Genomic DNA, 16,097 nt, shown 5'->3' on the forward strand with positions numbered 1-16,097 from the left:
CATCCAGCAGATTGTCCCCTTCACCAGTTAGAATGTCTCTGATGATGTCATCAGGCAATCAAACTCTGTGGTCCACACAACATCAGTCACTGAGACTATACAAGCGTGAGCTGTTGTGAGTTTCTCCAAAGTATACATGATGTTGTGTAGCTGCAGTCTGGAATTGCAAGGCTCAAAAATAAGTTTTTGTTTTCAATTCCAAGACACAGAAAGGATGGGAGAAAAATGAAACACCAGTTCAGAGCAGAGGCGGATTTAACGGTGGGCACACCAGGCCGGCGCCCTGGGCCCCGACTTCCGAAGGTCCCGCAAAACCTCAATTTTACAGTATTTTCTAATGTAAGGGACCCAATATTTTATTCTGCGGCCGGGGTCTTAACCAACCTCAATCCTTCTCTGGTTCAGAGGGTTGCAACCAGACACTTTCACTAGGATAGCTCGTTGTTTAGAGTGTCGGTTGGAAACACTAAGATTGAGGGTTCGATACCAGGTCAGGGCACATACCGGAACCGACCTCTCTGTCTCATTATCTCCCTTCCCTTCTCTAAAATCAATTTAAATGAAGATCTCCGCTAGAAAAGAAAAATTCAGGATCCAATTCAGTCCCGCGCCATTGCCTCGTCCGATTGGACGGCTCAAAGGAGGTGTGACCGGAAGAGGTGAGTCTGATTGGCAGGGCGTGGCCCACGGATTACGGCTCGCGGCGAACATGGCGGAGCGCGGTAGGAAGCGGCCCTGCGGCCCGGTAGGTGGCGGGAGGTGGGAACCCCCCCCACCTCAGGGCGGGACAGGGGTTGGGGGAGTGAGAACGAGCAGCGTGGGGGCCCAGGCCGGCCCGCGCTGTACCTCCCGCTCCTTGCGTGTCGCGGATCCGAGGCAGGAAGCCCCGCGGTACCGCATGCTAGTGGCCGGGCGCGCCTCTGTCCGGATGGGAATCGGAGGAGGGAGCCGGGTAACCCGCTGCCGAAGCCCCCTGTGGCTACACTGGCTGGAGCCTTGATTCAGGAGGTGGGGTCCTGCTCGCAGTCCCAAGCCCTTTTGTGGCTGTCTCTTTTTACTCCCAGGGCCTGTCCCGCTGAGCCTCAGTTTCCTCTTCTCTCCAGTGGGAACTTTTTCATAAAGTGACCAACTGTGTTACAATGAAAAGGAGGACAAAAATAAATTGAAAACAATATCGTAAATAATAGAAACATTTTATTCATTGCAACAAAATGCATAATAAAAACATATGTAATATTTTATATTGTAATTATGCTTACATGCCTATTAATTTTTAATAATCATTGTAAGAAAAAATGGGTCCAGGTTCAAACAAGAGGAAGGATTAGTTTATAAAATAGAGCCAGATTTGTCTGCTCATGGTTTCCCTCTTACAATCCCACACACTCACCCCTTCTGCAGGGGTTCCTGCATTTAGATAATATTATCTAAATGAGTACTTCTCCACTGAATAAATATTTTTTTGTCAATGTATCATCTTGTAACAATATATTGGAAATATCTGAACAAGAAATAGCCTTCGTATTGAATTTTACTGCAAGTGCTGCAGCTAGAGTATCAACATTCAATCTCAATTTCTCACTTGTCCAAAAATCATTAGCAATTAAAAAAACTCAACTGCTGCATTAGTTCCAGGGCAGCACAATGTAAGTAAATTTTCACATGGAATATGTTCATTTTTGAAATGGCTGAATATTCCCACCCATCTTTTATCAATTTCGATGTGTTCATTTTCCCATTGTATTAGTTTTTCAGAAATTAAATATACATTCAGGCTTCTAATTTCTTCAAAGAAACAATTGTCATCTATTTTGATGTCTGGCATTTCTTTAGAGAAAAACTCAAGACAAGATTCAATATCTGTCCAATATACTTGCGATGAAGTCAAAAAACACCATTGAAAACTGTTATTTCCCGTGATGTTTGTTTCAGACCATTCTTTGATATATTGAAAACATCTGGTAAAAATTCTGCACTTCTTTGATAAACTTTTCTGTTTTGTCTGGATTTGATTCCTCTAAGTCTGACAATTGTCTTTTTATAATTAAAGGAGAAATTTTTCTTCAAAACGAGATTTATAATTGAAGGATAAAGTCATTCAAAATAAGACTAACTTTTGTGGCTGAAATGTGTTCACCTTCAATCTTTTGAATAGTTTTGTGAAAAATAGGTGCTTGGTTATGTACAAAACACATTAATCTCTCAACTAATTTTTTTTATTCATTTTTAGAGAGGACAGGGAGAGGGAGAGAGAGGAGAGAGAGACAGAGAAAGAGAAGGGGGGAGGAGCTGGTAGCATCAACTCCCATATGTGCCTTAACCAGGCAAGCCCAGGGTTTCAAACCAGCGACCTCAGCATTTCCAGGTTGACGCTTTATCCACTGCGCCACCACAGGTCAGGCCAATCTCTCAACTATTTTATTATTGAAAAACGATTCCAGGATTTTAGGACATTTGTCTAAACTTTAAAAATATGAATGGAGGGGCTCAAATAATTGTAGAACACGCTCTATAGCAGGTGTTAGAGCAAGCTATATAACTTGAATATCCTGAAAGTTTTTTTTTAGTCAACATTTGCTTCTTCACAAAATTGTTTTAAAGTAGCAACACGAAAGGTAAAATGACTAAAATGCAAATAAGTTGTAGTTATTGTTACTTCTACATCAGTTGGCATGGCACATGATGCTGTGTTGATTGCGTTTGAGAAAATATGTGCATTACAACCTATTTCTAGTATTTTCTTTTGGAGTAACTCTTGTAATTTTACATACATATTACTCACCCCTTTTCGTCTTCGCCCACCAAAATTTGTATTTGTATTATCAGCTGTTAGTGCAACAACTTTGGATTTCAAATTGTTTTCATTTATTACTCTGTATAGGTGGTTTGACAATTTCAGAAGTTTTGCCCTCAATGGATTCTAAATTTAAAATTTTTACTTGAATGCCTTTGGTAACATTAAAATATCTTACTATTATTGGATATAATTTAATTTTATTATGATTTGATGCATCAGATAAAATTATTACAAATGCTGCAGTTTCCAAGTCCTCTGTAAGTATTTTGTCACAGTAATTTTTAAATTTTTTTTTGTATTTTTCTGAAGTTGGAAAGGGGGAGGCAGTCAGACTCCCACATGCGCCCGACCAGGATCCACCCGGCATGCCAACCAGGGGGCGATGCTCTGCCCCTCTGGGGCATTGCTCTGTTGCGATCAGAGCCATTCTAGCACCTGAGGCAGAGGCCATGGAGCCATCCTCAGCGCCCGGGCCAGCTTTGCTCCAATGGAGCCTTGGATGCTGGAGGGGAAGAGAGAGAGAGAGGAAGGAGAGGGGGAGGGGTGGAGAAGCAGATGGGCGCTTCTCCTGTGTGCCCTGGCCGGGAATCGAACCCGGGACTCCTGCATGCCAGACCAATGCTCTACCACTGAGTCTACCGGCCAGGACATAGTAATTTTTAAATACTGATTTCAAAATAGCCTTGCATATTGTCCTGGCACGTGCAAATTTTGCATTGTGAAACTTTTCCAATAATTTAGTTGTAAATCCATACTATGAAAACGTTGATTGTGAATTATGGTTTGAAATGCAAATGTTCTTTCTCTCCATTGTAGCCAACTGTTTTTCATCTTTAGAATAATTTGAAGTTTTAAAACAACTTGTATTATTTTCTGCCCAATTTCTGTGATTTCCAACCAACATGAAATGACTATAAAGGGTTTTTTTTAACGAAAAAAACCCAACAACTTGTTACTTTACAACTGGAAGCTGAAGCATTTAATGATTGTTTATGTTTGTTGGTGGTCAAGTGTTTCGTTATCGCTGCTCTCCCCCAACTGCAATACAAAATTCTCTGCTGCAAATATTGCAGAAAGCAATGGTATCTTTCTTTGATATGAGGAATGGAAATTCCTTTTTAAATTTATCGTTGAAATGGCATTTTCTCTTTTTTGATTTTTCCATCTCTTAAATGAAATTAAAAATTAAAAATAAAATATAGAGCTACATGAACGGTGCAAGCACATTATGAACTGAAAACATTACATCATGGTAAACGAATTTTCTGGAAGCTAAATTAACAAAACTAAATATCAAACAAAACTAGTAATTTGGAGTGATATTCGGGTGTATTTAGCATTTTCTAATTAAAAACCATCTGTTTTATGTAAATATTTATTTAAAAATTTTTTCATTTTTCTGAAGTAAGAAGGGGGGAAGGGATCCTCTATGCGCCTGACCAGGATCCACCCGGCGTGCCCACTAGGGGGCGATGCTCTGCTCACTTCAGGCGTTGCTCTATTGTAGCTGGAGCCATTCTAGCACCTGAGGCAGAGGCCACAGAGCCATCCCCAGCGCCCAGGCAAACTTTGCTTCAGTGGAGCCTTGGCTGCAGGAGAGGAAGAAAGAGACAGAGAGGAAGGAGAGGGGGAGGGGTGGAGAAGCAGATGGGCGCTTCTCCTGTATGCCCTGGCCAGGAATCGAACCCAGGACTCCTGCACACCAGGCTGATGCTCTACCACTGAGCCAACTGGCCAGGGCCCGTTTTATGCAACTATTTAATCAAAATGCGTTACTAATAGATATGGTTTGAGGTTAGATTTTCACTTTAAAACTCGAATTTCGGGCCTGACCAGGCAGTTGTGCAGTGGATAGAGCATTGGACTGGGATGCGGAGGTTCAAGACCCCGAGGTCGCCTGCTTGAGCACGGGCTCATATGGTTTGAGCAAAGCTCACCAGCTTGGACCCAAGGTTGCTGGCTTGAGCAAGGGGTTACTTGGTCTGCTGAAGGCCCACGGTCAAGGCACATATGAGAAAGCAATCAATGAACAACTAGGGTGTCGCAACGAAAAACTAATGATTGATGCTTCTCATCTCTTTCCATTCCTGTCTGTCTGTCCCTATCTATCCCTCTCTCTGGCTCTTTGTCTCTGTAAAATAAAAACAAAAAAAACCCTCGAATTTTGGGAAAATACTTGTAAATAAAATTATACGTATTTGGAAATTATTAAATAGATAATGAATTAGTAAAACGTGAATTGTGCTTATCTGTCTATGATTGAATATTCACCAAGAAAAAATAATCATGAGTCAACAATGTTGTATGTGCCGTGTCGTGTTTCAGTAAGAAGTACACAAAGCCATTTGCACACTTGGTATATCGCGTGCTCTCTCAAGGTCTCCTGTGCGGAGCGCATGCATCTCATAATCACATCTCACCACACTGTACTGATCCTTGACGAATCGTCATGTCAAATACAAATACGTCACATCACACGCAATGGATCGACTCTGCATCATCGAATACGGACATTTATAGATTAGTCTTCCAATATCAAAAAGGAGGACATGTAGGGGGATACTTTTCGAGGGAGGACGGAACTTACAAAAGGACTGTCCTCCCTAAAGGAGGATGATTGGTCACCTTATTATTCAGCAATTTATCGAGCGCTTACTATGTTCCAGGCCTGGTCTCAGGCACTGGGGTACAGCAGTTTCCTGCTCTGACGCTCTTTGGGGCAACGGGGTGTGTGGGTGTGTGTTGGGGCTACGGGGTGTGTGTTTTGGGGTAACGGGGTGTGTGGGTGTGTGTTGGGGCTACGGGGTGTGTGTTTTGGGGTAACGGGGTGTGTGGGTGTGTGTTGGGGCTACAGGGTGTGTGTGTTTTGGGACAACCGGGTGTGTGGGTGTGTGTTGGGGCAACCGGGTGTGTGGGTGTGTGTTTTGGGGCTACGGGGTGTGGGTGTGCATTGGGGCAATGGTGTGCGTGTGTTTTGGGGCACCAGGATGTGGAGGGGTGTCGGGGTGTGGGTTCCCAGCGGCAGCAGTTGGGGCAATGGGCTGTTTGGAGGGTGTGTGTTGCGGCAATGGGGTGAGGGGCACCAGGCTGTTGGGGGGTGTCAGGGTGTGGGGGTGGGTTCCCAGCAGTAGCAGTTGGGCCCCCGACAAGTGTAACCATTTAGCCTCACTCCTATACCTCTTTCCATATTTCCAGGGTGAGCATGGCCAAAGGATCGAGTGGCGGAAATGGAAGCAGCAGAGTAAGGGGCTCCCCCTCCCCAGGCCGCCCCAGTCAGTAGTGCACAACTACCCTTGGGGGAAAGCCATCCGGTGTGCCCCCTGTGGGCCCCACAGCACTGAGGATGGGAGGAAGCGGTTGGGAGCGCAGGGAGGGCCCCCTGGCTGCTGACCCAGCATCCCTGCAGCAGGCAGGCTGCTGACCTGCGTGCGAACCCTGACCCCACTGAGCGGCGGCCATCTCCAGACGGCTTCAAGCCCCTCCCTCTCCGAGCCCCTCTCATCCCCACCAACCCAGGACATCTTCTTATCCAGAGAAAGAGGAGAAGAAGAAGTGGAAAGATCTTAAGCTGATGAAGAAACTGGAGCGGGAGCGGGCGCAGGAGGAACGGACGAAGCGCCAGCAGGAGGAGGAGGAGGCAGCACAGAGGGAGGATCGAGGTGAGCCGACAGGCGGGATAGACTGGGCCCTGGGCAGGGCAGAGAGGGCGTGTCTGTCAGGGACCTTAGAGACCCGGGGCTCCAGACAACTTGTCCTGATGCAGAAACTGAGGCCCAGAGAATGGGAGAGGCCCAGAAAACAGTCCTAACCTCCTGCGTAGGTAGATTTTCAAGCCTGTGGATGATAAGCATCATGTATTATAACTTTATGCCCCAAAACCTCATCATCATAATAGTGATTTAAATTTTTTTCAAGATTTTATTTTTTTATTTGAGAGAGAGAGAAGGGGTTGGGGGAGCAGGAAGCATCAACTCATAGTTGTTTCTCATATGTGCCTTGACCAGGCAAGCCCAGGGTTTCAAACCAGCGTCCTTAGCATTCCAGGTTGACACTTTATCCACGCCGCCACCACAGGACAGGCTAGTTATTTTAAACTTTTTATTGAGCACTTTCTGTATGCTTTAATTCCATCTTTCATTTGATTACTTTGATTTCATAATAAGAGTGTTCTTTTATTTATTTATTTATTTATTTATTTTTGTCATTAAATAATCTGTGTTCAAAACAAAATACCCCACACTGGCTGGATATCTCAGTGGGTTAGAACATCGTCCAGAGGTTGTGGGTCTGACCCTGGGTCAGGACACATACAAGAATTAACCAGTGAATGCATAAATAAGTGGAACAAGTCAGTCGAGCTCTCTTTCTCTCCCCGCCCCCCTTTCCCTTCTTCGCTTTTTAAAATTAAAAATTAACAACAACAAAGAAAACCCAGCCTGCTCTTCCTCTGGAAGCCCAGGCTTTTTCTTGTCTTCTTCTCCCTCCAGGTGTGTTACCTCTACCTCCCTCCTAAGCTCCAAGGGCCCTTCTTTTATCTCTGTGACTTCTTTCCTGAGCCCAATTCTTCTACATCTGTGACTTTCTAAATAAACTTTCTCTTATAGTTTGAAAGGAACAAGCAATGCAGAAAACCATAAAGAAGAAAGGAAAAAGGCAGCTGCAAAACTTACTCCAAATGTTATGTTAAACCCACTTAAACATGCAGAGAGATGTAGAGATACCGTTTTAGATGTAGAGAGACATGTGCTTCTGGACCTGGTTTTTCTTGCCTCAAATTGTGAGCTGGACGTCTTTCCACACCGGTACATGGGGAGCTACCCTAACAAATTGTATCTTTTCCTTTAGCCAGGCCCTCTGGAGGCTTGAGAACCCTATCATACCCTGTAATCCCACTGTTTAACAGTGTTGATGGTGACAGTGGGAACAGCAACTGAGCATGTCAGCTGTTTCAGATACCAGGGAGGCCCTATGTGGGCATTATCGCATGTGGTGGCCCTTCTGGAGCCAGGTGGCCTGAACCCGTATCTCAGCTGTCCTGCCTTTTGTGTGACCTTGGGCTGTTTGACTTCTGGGCTGCAGGTCCTGCACCTCTTGATGGGGATCATAGCTCCCTAGGGTTACTGGGTAAATGTGTACACATAAAAGGCACTACTGATACATAATAGGTCCCCTAATTATCCCATTTGACAGCTGGAGTACTGAGAGTAGGTGATGGAGCCAGGATGGAAATTTAGGCCAGGGCCTCTAACCACACCCCAGCCCTGCTTGGTGGTCCGCCTTGCTCTTGGGAGCCTTAGAGCACACAGGCTGTTTTCCTTTTGGGGAGAGGAAGGCCCAGGGAGGGGAGGTTCAATCTGTTTTGCTAATCTCAAAATTCCTCCTAGTAGGAAAATTCTCTATCCCGGGGCCCTGGAGACAGGAAGGAAGTAGGGGAGAGCTTGGGCCTGGCTGCTCAGACTTACCATGAACACCTCTCCCCTGCCCAGGGCGACCCTACACCCTGAGCGTGGCCTTGCCTGGCTCCATTCTTGACAACGCCCAGACGCCTGAGCTTCGCACCTACCTGGCCGGCCAGGTTGCCAGAGCCTGTACAATCTTCTGTGTGGACGAGATTGTGATATTCGATGAAGAGGGCCAAGATGCCAGGTGAGGGGCCATGCTACAGGGTACTGGAGCTCAGGGAGAAGGGAGGGGCTGCCAGAATTGGCTTGGGCTTGCCTGGGCTGAGAGCCCTGTCTGAAATGCCCCCATTGTAACCTAATGGGTAGAGACGCAAAGCAGGGCCCTGCAGAGGTCAGATTGGATGCACGAGCTTTCAAAGGGAACATAGTAGGCTCTTGAGCCCTATCTCTCTCTCTCTCCAGGACTGTGGAAGGGGACTTCAAGGGAGTCGGCAAGAAGGGGCAGGCCTGTGTGCAGCTGGCCCGGCTCCTGCAGTACCTGGAGTGTCCACAGTAAGGGGTGGGGGCAGACTTCCTGAGCACCACGCGGGGGAAGCAGGGGAAGCGGACGGGCAGGGCAGGCAGGAGGTGGTCTCCCTGGGAACTTGCTGAGATCCCTGTCTTTTACTAGGTACCTAAGAAAAGCATTCTTTCCCAAGCACCAGGATCTACAGTTTGCAGGTAAGGCTTGAAGGGTCTGACCCCCTTCCCCACGGATCACCCCCAGACCCTGAGAAATAGCTGTACAGTTGGGAAACAGGCCCAGGCAGAGCAGGCCTTTGGTTGGCAAGCAGCAGCTCTGTGGCAGAGCTGGTCCGTGGACCGGGGTTCCCTGCCATACCCCCGCGTGCTTCTGTACTCCCAGACCCCTGCCCTGCTCCCCACAGGGCTCCTGAACCCCTTGGACAGCCCTCACCACGTGCGTCAGGATGAGGAATCCGAGTTCCGAGAAGGCATCGTGGTGGACCGGCCCACCCGGCCAGGCCACGGCTCCTTTGTGAACTGTGGCATGAAGAAGGTAGGCATTGGAGTGTGGGCCGAACCACACTGCCCAGATGTACCCTGACAGTGGAGGGCAGGCGGGGCATCTGAGTGGGGAGCCTGGGACCCGGCGTCTCTGCCTGCCAGGCCCCCACCGGTGCTGGTTTGGGCCAAAGAAGTGGTTAAGTCAGGAATCTGTAGATAGAGCCAGGAGCACATTTACTGTTTTGTGTTTTTTTTTTCTAAATATCCCCTCAGTTTTAAAAAGTTATTTTTATTTATTTTAGAGAAGAGAGAGAGAGAGAAAGAGAAGGGGGAGGAGCAGGAAGCATCAACTCCCATATGTGCCTTGACCAGGCAACCCCAGGGTTTGAACCAGCAACGTTAGCATTCCAGGTCAGTGCTTGATCCACTGCGCCACCACAGGACAGGCCAGAGCATTCCTTTTCTTTTTGACCAGTGACTTGTATAGTCATTTTGCAGGAATGGTGTCCTGTAAGCAGGTCTGGCCTGGGTGTGGCAGCCAAGGTTGACCTAGACCTGGTGGGTCCCTTGTCAGCCACAGAGGTTCCCCCACAAGTGGGAGAGTGGTGGCCCCTGCTGGTATTCAAGGGAACTGCACCCATTTCTGGCTTCTCTCTAGGAAGTGAAGATTGACAAGAACTTAGAACCTGGGCTTCGGGTGACTGTGCAACTGAACCAGCAGCGGCTCCCAGGTACCTGAAAGCTTCCCCAGCCCGAGGGCTTAGAGCCTCCTCTTTCTACCTCCTTGTCCCTTCACCATCTTCACAGCCTCTCTGCTTCCCCTCCAGAAAGCAAGACCTACCGTGGAAAAGTTGTATCATCTCGGGACCCTTGCACCAAAGCTGGTCTCTACTGGGGCTACACGGTCCGGCTGGCCTCCTGCCTTAGTAAGGACAGAGCTCCCTTCTATGAATCTCCTTCTTCTCTCTGTGTGGCAGGCCACAGGGAGCCCTGCTTGACCCAAAAGTTGGACCAGAGTCCTTGTCCTGCCAACTTGCTCTGTGTCCTTGAACAACTGCCCTTCCTGTTCTAGGCCTTTGTCTCCCTGAGTATGCTGCCTGGGTGTTGTTAAAGACTTCTGAGGAAGTCTCTTGATCCATTAATGTCTGCTGTGGGCTTAGGAATGGGGGTAGAAGGACCAGACAAGTCAGAGGAGCAGTACATCTTAAAGCCCCTTCCTCCCCACCCTCTGCACAACCAGGAGCTGGTTCCCTGGCCTCGCACAGGCGTGCTCTAGCCCTGATCAATCCCCGACTCCCCAGGAGCAGTGGAGTCCCCTGTCCTCCACACCCACCCCACCCAGTATGCACATACACAGCCAAGTAGCTGTGGCTGCAGAAAACAGGACCCATACTGAGCTGGCCTCGCCCCCAGGTGCCGTGTTTGCTGAGGCCCCCTTCCAGGACGGGTACGACCTGACTATTGGGACATCAGAGCGAGGCTCAGATGTGGCCTCTGCCCAGTTTCCCAGCTTCAGGTGGGCATACCCTGGGGCAGGGGCTGGGGGAAGAAGGAATGGTCATCAACGTTCAGATGACCAATCTGGTGGCAAAACTGGAGACTGGGTGCCTGCTGTGTGTGGGGGCTGCTTCCAGTGTGGCCTTGATGAGCAGTCAGTGATTCCCCCTCCTGTGGGTGCCAGGCATGCTCTCGTGGTGTTTGGGGGCCTCCAGGGGATAGAAGCTGGAGTGGAGGCTGACCCCAACCTGGACGTGGCTGAACCCAGTGTCCTCTTCGACCTATACGTGAACACCTGCCCCAGCCAGGGCAGCCGCACCATCCGCACCGAGGTGAGCCTGTATACCTCCCCCTGCTCCCAGCCTCAGGCTGTTCTCAAGGTTCAGCCACGAGCCAGGGCCTTTGGATCTGTCCAAAGGGGGGTTGAAATTCTCCCTGTTGCCTACCCGGCCCAAGGCTGCTGAGCCAGCCTTCTCTTGAGATGGTCGCCTCCTCTCACTACCGCAGATTTGTGGCAGGGACAGGATACGAGGAAGTCAACACTTCTGGATGCTGGTGCCAGTGTAGCTGCTCCCAAACTGGAGGACCCAGGAGACCCCGCCCACTCCTGCTCTGGGCCTGCATTGCCTTCTCTTGTGTGCTCAGTGGTCCACATTTCCGAGTGTGTCCGGGCAGCCCTCTCTGTGGGAGGATGTAGCCAATTGAGAGCCTTAGTCCTGGGTGTCCACAGAACCTGTGGCCCCACTTCTAGCTCAGCGCAGAGCGCCATGCCTGTGGGCTCTGCTTCATTGCGCCATTAGTCTCAAAGGGTGGTGACTACACAGGTGGCCTGCCTCAGTCTGTCCCTGAGGGCGCTGCTAGGACAGCTGCAGCCTCAGTCTGTCCCTGAGGGCTCTGCTAGGACAGCTGCAGCCTCAGTCTGTCCCTGAGGGCGCTGCTAGGACAGCTGCACCTTCCCAGTGGAAACCCCAGCTCCCACACTTCCAGTGGAAGCCCCCGCCCCCGCCCTCCCAGTGGAAGCCCCCGCTCCCGCCCTCCCAGTGGAACCCCCCGCTCCCGCCCTCCCAGTGGAAGCCCCCCGCTCCCGCCCTCCCAGTGGCAGCCCCCTGCTCCCGCCCTCCCAGTGGCAGCCCCAGCCCCCGCCCTCCCAGTGGCAGCCCCCCGCTCCCGCCCTCCCAGTGGCAGCCCCAGCCCCCGCCCTCCCAGTGGCAGCCCCCCGCTCCCGCCCTCCCAGTGGAACCCCCCGCTCCCGCCCTCCCAGTGGAACCCCCCGCTCCCGCCCTCCCAGTGGCAGCCCCCCCGCTCCCGCCCTCCCAGTGGCAGCCCCAGCCCCCGCCCTCCCAGTGGCAGCCCCCCAGCTCCCGCCCTCCCAGTGGAAGCCCCAGCTCCCACCCTCCCAGCACCTCTACCAAGCGCTTCCTCCCACAGACCCCGGACCCCGGACCCAACCCTGACCCTAGGAGGCGGGTATTGATTAGTCATCCCTGTTTTACAGAGAGGGAGACTAAGGGCCGGGGAGTGAGGCCCTTCCTTGGCAGGACACACATAGCCAGTGGCCAGCTGACAGGATGACACAGTCTGTCGGCCTCCCGGGCACCAGCCCACTGTGCACTTCTCTTCCAGGAAGCTATCCTCATCTCCCTGGCCGCCCTGCAGCCGGGCCTTGCCCAGGCCGGTGCCAGGCATGGCTGAAGGTTCTGTGAGGCACGTGACAGTGAAGAGGCAGTCACCTGGGACAAACACAGCCAAGACTTTCTCCAAACAGTAGCCCACCTTTAATGTGACCCAGCCTGCACACCCTCAGTCTGGCCGGGCTGCTGCCTCACTTGCTGCCCGCTGTGACGGCCTTCAGGCTGCCTGCCCTCGCCAGGATATTCGGCACGAAGAGGAGCCCCGAGGCCCGCTCAATGCTCTCGATGGGCACCAGGAAGCGCTCCAGTGGTACGGCCTCGTCCACGGGCGCGTTAGGCATCACATAGGAGCGGAGTTCAATTTGCCCGCCTGCTGCCTCCAGGATCAGCACCTTGAAGAAGTGGGTGGGCACTGCCACATGGTTCTTGCCGATCACCTGGTACTTCACGTAGGACTTCCCGTCGGCCTCCGTCCTGCGGGCAAACCCCCGCACACATGGCCTTTCAAGGCTCCCAGCGAGTCTGGTTCAACCCAAAGCTGTCACCTCCAGGAAAGCATTCCTTGACCTGACCCCCCAACTTGTGTCAGTCCATAGGGAACCCCACCCCCCACGAAGCTTCTGTGCTCTCCTTGGCTCCACCAGCAGACTGGGAGCTTCCTGAAGGTACACTCAGTCTTGCCCTGCTGCCCTCGTGCCCAACACTGCTTTAGGCGGAGTGAACACTGCCAATAAATGCTGCTGAAAAAATCCAGCCTTCTAAACATCCACTATCCAGGTGGACCCGACGCCTGGCTCTCCCCGTGGAGGGTGAGCACCACGCCGGCCGGGCTATGACAGCTGGATTCCCTGAGGGCTCTGCCAGTTCAGGGCTGGGTGAAGGGCAGGTGCCCAGACACTGCCCTCCCTGGGGTGACCTCAGGCCAACCCTCAGCAGGTCTGCTCCACTAAAGCAGCCTTAGGTTAGGGAGCATCGCTCCCTAAAGTTCATCAGTTTCTCCGCCGGCCCGTGCTGAGCCCTTATCATGGTGACATCCACCATCCTACTTTGTCCCCTAAGCAACCATGAGGTAGGTAACAGGCATTATCCCTATTTCGTGGGAGAGGATGTTGAGGTCATCTGCCCCTGGCACCAGACACTAGGTGACAGGGCCTAGATCCCATCCCAGCCTGTGGGCTCCAGAGCCAGCTGCTTCGCCATAACCTGTGGCATCGCTTATCCAGTCTTCAGTGGGCCAGAAAAATCACTGAGCATGCCCAGAGAATGCTCAGGCCCTGCACCTGGGAGGCAGAGCTGCAGGGGACAAGAGTGAAGTCTCGGGGTCAAGAGCAGAGTGTGGAAGGGTGGCTCCAAACAGGAGGGACTGACGAGAGCCTAGCGCAAGGGATTCGTCTGGGCAGGACCCGGTGTTGGCTGGGTGGGTATGGCAAGGGGTGACATTGGAGAGGAGCAAAGAAAAATTGCAGAGCCATGCCAATGGACAGAGTACGCGCTGTCTAGGTGGGTACATTCCAAAAGTCTCTGGCTCTAGAAGTGAATTCAGCAGTCTGAGGCAGGGAATGGACAGGCTTACTAAGAAGCCAGATGACTAGTGACTGGACAGGACTGACCCAGAGCCTGGAACAGGCCTGATGGGGTGAGGGGGAGACCCTGATGTCCCAAGCCCACCTCCGCACCGCCCCCCCACCCCCCAGTCTAGCCTCACCTGGGCAGGAAGAGTGGCCCTGTGCAGACGTAGACATTTTGGTAGGTACGGGTCAAGCTCCGGCTATACTTCTCCAGGTTGTTCCAGGCGTTCTGGTTGAGGTGGGGTACCTGGGAGCGAGGGGGCTTAGAAAGACTGGCTGGGCCTTTCCCGTCAGAGGGGCTACCCTGGGCCCTGAGGGGTAGGCACTGTCACCAAGCCTGGATTCCAGCGGGGTGGTGGGGGACAAGCATGCAGAGGAAACTGGTTCAAGGAATGAAAGTAACTCCTTTAGGCCACCTGGCCATGAACGTAGACCCCAAACAGCTCAAGAGAGTGCTACCCGCCTCACACACAACAGAAGGACGCATCCCCCATCTCGAAGCCCTTCCTCAGCTGCAAGGAGCCACACTAAGGAGAGGGGCACATTTTCCTCCTCAGAGGAAGGTAAGGTCAACCCCTGCCCCCCAGGGACTCATGGAACGCCATTCTCAATCTGTCCTTTTCCCCCTTTGAACCACAAGCAGAGCCCAGCCCAGACCATCATGAATCTCCCAATTCCACCACTTGAGTGCTCCCATCCTAGGTACAATGTCTAGTTAATGGGTCGGAGACTATAAGAGCAGAAGACAGGTCAGAGGCTCAGACCCCACGGGGCTCACTCGGCCCCACATCCGTCTCCGTTCAGTGGGTGCAGGCCCTTGTGGGCACAGGACTAGACTGCTATTAACAGTTGACTGCCAGTGGTATCTCCTTTTACTACTGGAAGGCAGGCAGGGTAGGACAATGGCTGAGCCTACAGCCTGCCCTCGGACTCTTCCCAACGTGTGACAGTGCGGCAGTCACTGCCTCTCTGAGTCTCAGTTCCCTCATGATAATTAATGTTTACTGAATGCCTGCCATGGGCCAGGACGTTTGCTCAGTCCTTTTTTAGCACCGGGTTTATAGCTGCTCAGCGCTACTGCAAAAAAGTAGCTGAATAACTAACACCGCCTTTTACAGGCAAGGAAAGAAGACCAGGGCCCTCGGGTCAGACTGCAGCGCAGGAGCTGGGGCCCAGGGCTCGTCCCCCAGCGCCATGCGATCAGCAAGCACCTGGCCTAGCTCGCGCCCGCGGCGGCTTCCCGGCTCCGCGGAGGAGCGAACCGAGGTTCAGAGAGGCGAGGGCTGCTACCTGGGGCGAGACGTTGCTCAGGTAGAAGGTGTCGTCCATGGCTTTCTGGCTCCAGCGGTGGTTGGCGGCGGCAGCCAAGTGGCCGCGGTCGAAGCCGCTGCCGCGGTAGTCGGCATTGGTGGCGCGGTGGTACACGTGCACCGACTCGTCCTCGCGGAAGTCGCACGAGCGGCGGTCGCCGTCGCCGCGCAGCCGCTCGGGCCGCAGCTGCTCCACGACCCAGAGCGCGCCGCGAGTGCGCGGGTCGTAGCACAGCACGTACGACTCGCGGCTCTTGAGCTGCGCCAGCCCGGGCAGCCCGTACTTGGCCAGCTCGCCAGGGCCGCCGCCCGCCGGGGCCCCGGGCACGGCAGGCACGGCGGGCAGCTGGGCCGCCGCCGCCACGGGCAGCACGGGCAGCCGGCCCAGCAACCCCGGCGCCGGCCGCGCGTCTGCCCGCCGCCGCCGCCACCGCTCGGCAGCCGCGCCCAGCCCCACACCCAGCCCCAGGGTCAGGCAAGTACGCAGCGCCCTCATGGTCCGGGAGCGCGGCCGCGGCGCAAGTGGAGGGCCGCCCGCGATACCGACGCGTTACCGCGACCTCCGGGGTCAAACCGATGAGGTTCTTAAAGGGGCCGCACTGGCCTCCCCGGCCCAACGCAGGGAGCGGGCCGGGCGCGGGTGTACTGTCCGTCCCTTCCACCCACAAAGGCTCGGACGGGCTTAGGTTAGGACTCTTAACGTAAGGGGTGGGTACCAGGCGCGTGTGGACGACCGGGTTCCCTTTGCTCTTTAAGACGCGGACCTGAAGGGCGTGGCGATACGTTTTATGATTGAACCCCGCCAGGCCCGCTCCACTCACTCCACCTCCTTGCGGGTCTCCACCAAGGACCCCTTGGCGCTTGCGTAGAGAGCTCCTACTTGACGG

General features: G+C 52.7%; 2 protein-coding genes across 2 annotated transcripts; one reads left to right on the forward strand and one right to left on the reverse strand.

Moving 5' to 3' along the window:
* Nucleotides 1-659: 659 nt before the first annotated feature.
* SPOUT1 (SPOUT domain containing methyltransferase 1) lies at nt 660-12,464 on the forward strand. The gene is made up of 12 exons (XM_066367018.1): nt 660-745; nt 5,993-6,038; nt 6,331-6,456; nt 8,284-8,443; nt 8,662-8,751; nt 8,870-8,919; nt 9,126-9,256; nt 9,863-9,935; nt 10,032-10,130; nt 10,618-10,720; nt 10,886-11,033; nt 12,325-12,464. Exons 1-12 carry the CDS (start codon nt 710-712, stop codon nt 12,391-12,393), a joined length of 1,131 nt encoding a protein of 376 aa, XP_066223115.1. The 5' UTR covers nt 660-709; the 3' UTR covers nt 12,394-12,464.
* Nucleotides 12,462-15,884, reverse strand: ENDOG (endonuclease G). The gene is made up of 3 exons (XM_066367023.1): nt 15,191-15,884; nt 14,038-14,147; nt 12,462-12,806 (listed from the first exon to the last, which is right to left on the reverse strand). Exons 1-3 carry the CDS (start codon nt 15,704-15,706, stop codon nt 12,524-12,526), a joined length of 909 nt encoding a protein of 302 aa, XP_066223120.1. The 5' UTR covers nt 15,707-15,884; the 3' UTR covers nt 12,462-12,523.
* Between the last annotated feature and the right edge of the window lie 213 nt (nt 15,885-16,097).

The sequence above is a fragment of the Saccopteryx leptura genome, chromosome 2 (assembly GCF_036850995.1).
Source record: "Saccopteryx leptura isolate mSacLep1 chromosome 2, mSacLep1_pri_phased_curated, whole genome shotgun sequence".
Classification (NCBI taxonomy): Eukaryota; Metazoa; Chordata; class Mammalia; order Chiroptera; family Emballonuridae; genus Saccopteryx; species Saccopteryx leptura.

Coding starts and splice junctions, on each gene's coding strand:
- SPOUT1 (XM_066367018.1), top strand. CDS start 710: ATGGCGGAGCGCGGTAGGAAGCGGCCCTGCGGCCCG. Junction 6,039..6,330: donor GCGGAAATGGAAGCAGCAGA/GTAAGGGGCTCC, acceptor CTTCTTATCCAG/AGAAAGAGGAGAAGAAGAAG. Junction 10,131..10,617: donor CCGGCTGGCCTCCTGCCTTA/GTAAGGACAGAG, acceptor CCTCGCCCCCAG/GTGCCGTGTTTGCTGAGGCC.
- ENDOG (XM_066367023.1), bottom strand. CDS start 15,706: ATGAGGGCGCTGCGTACTTGCCTGACCCTGGGGCTGGGTGTGGGGCTG. Junction 14,148..15,190: donor TGAGCAACGTCTCGCCCCAG/GTAGCAGCCCTC, acceptor CCTCGCTCCCAG/GTACCCCACCTCAACCAGAA. Junction 12,807..14,037: donor GGGCCACTCTTCCTGCCCAG/GTGAGGCTAGAC, acceptor GTTTGCCCGCAG/GACGGAGGCCGACGGGAAGT.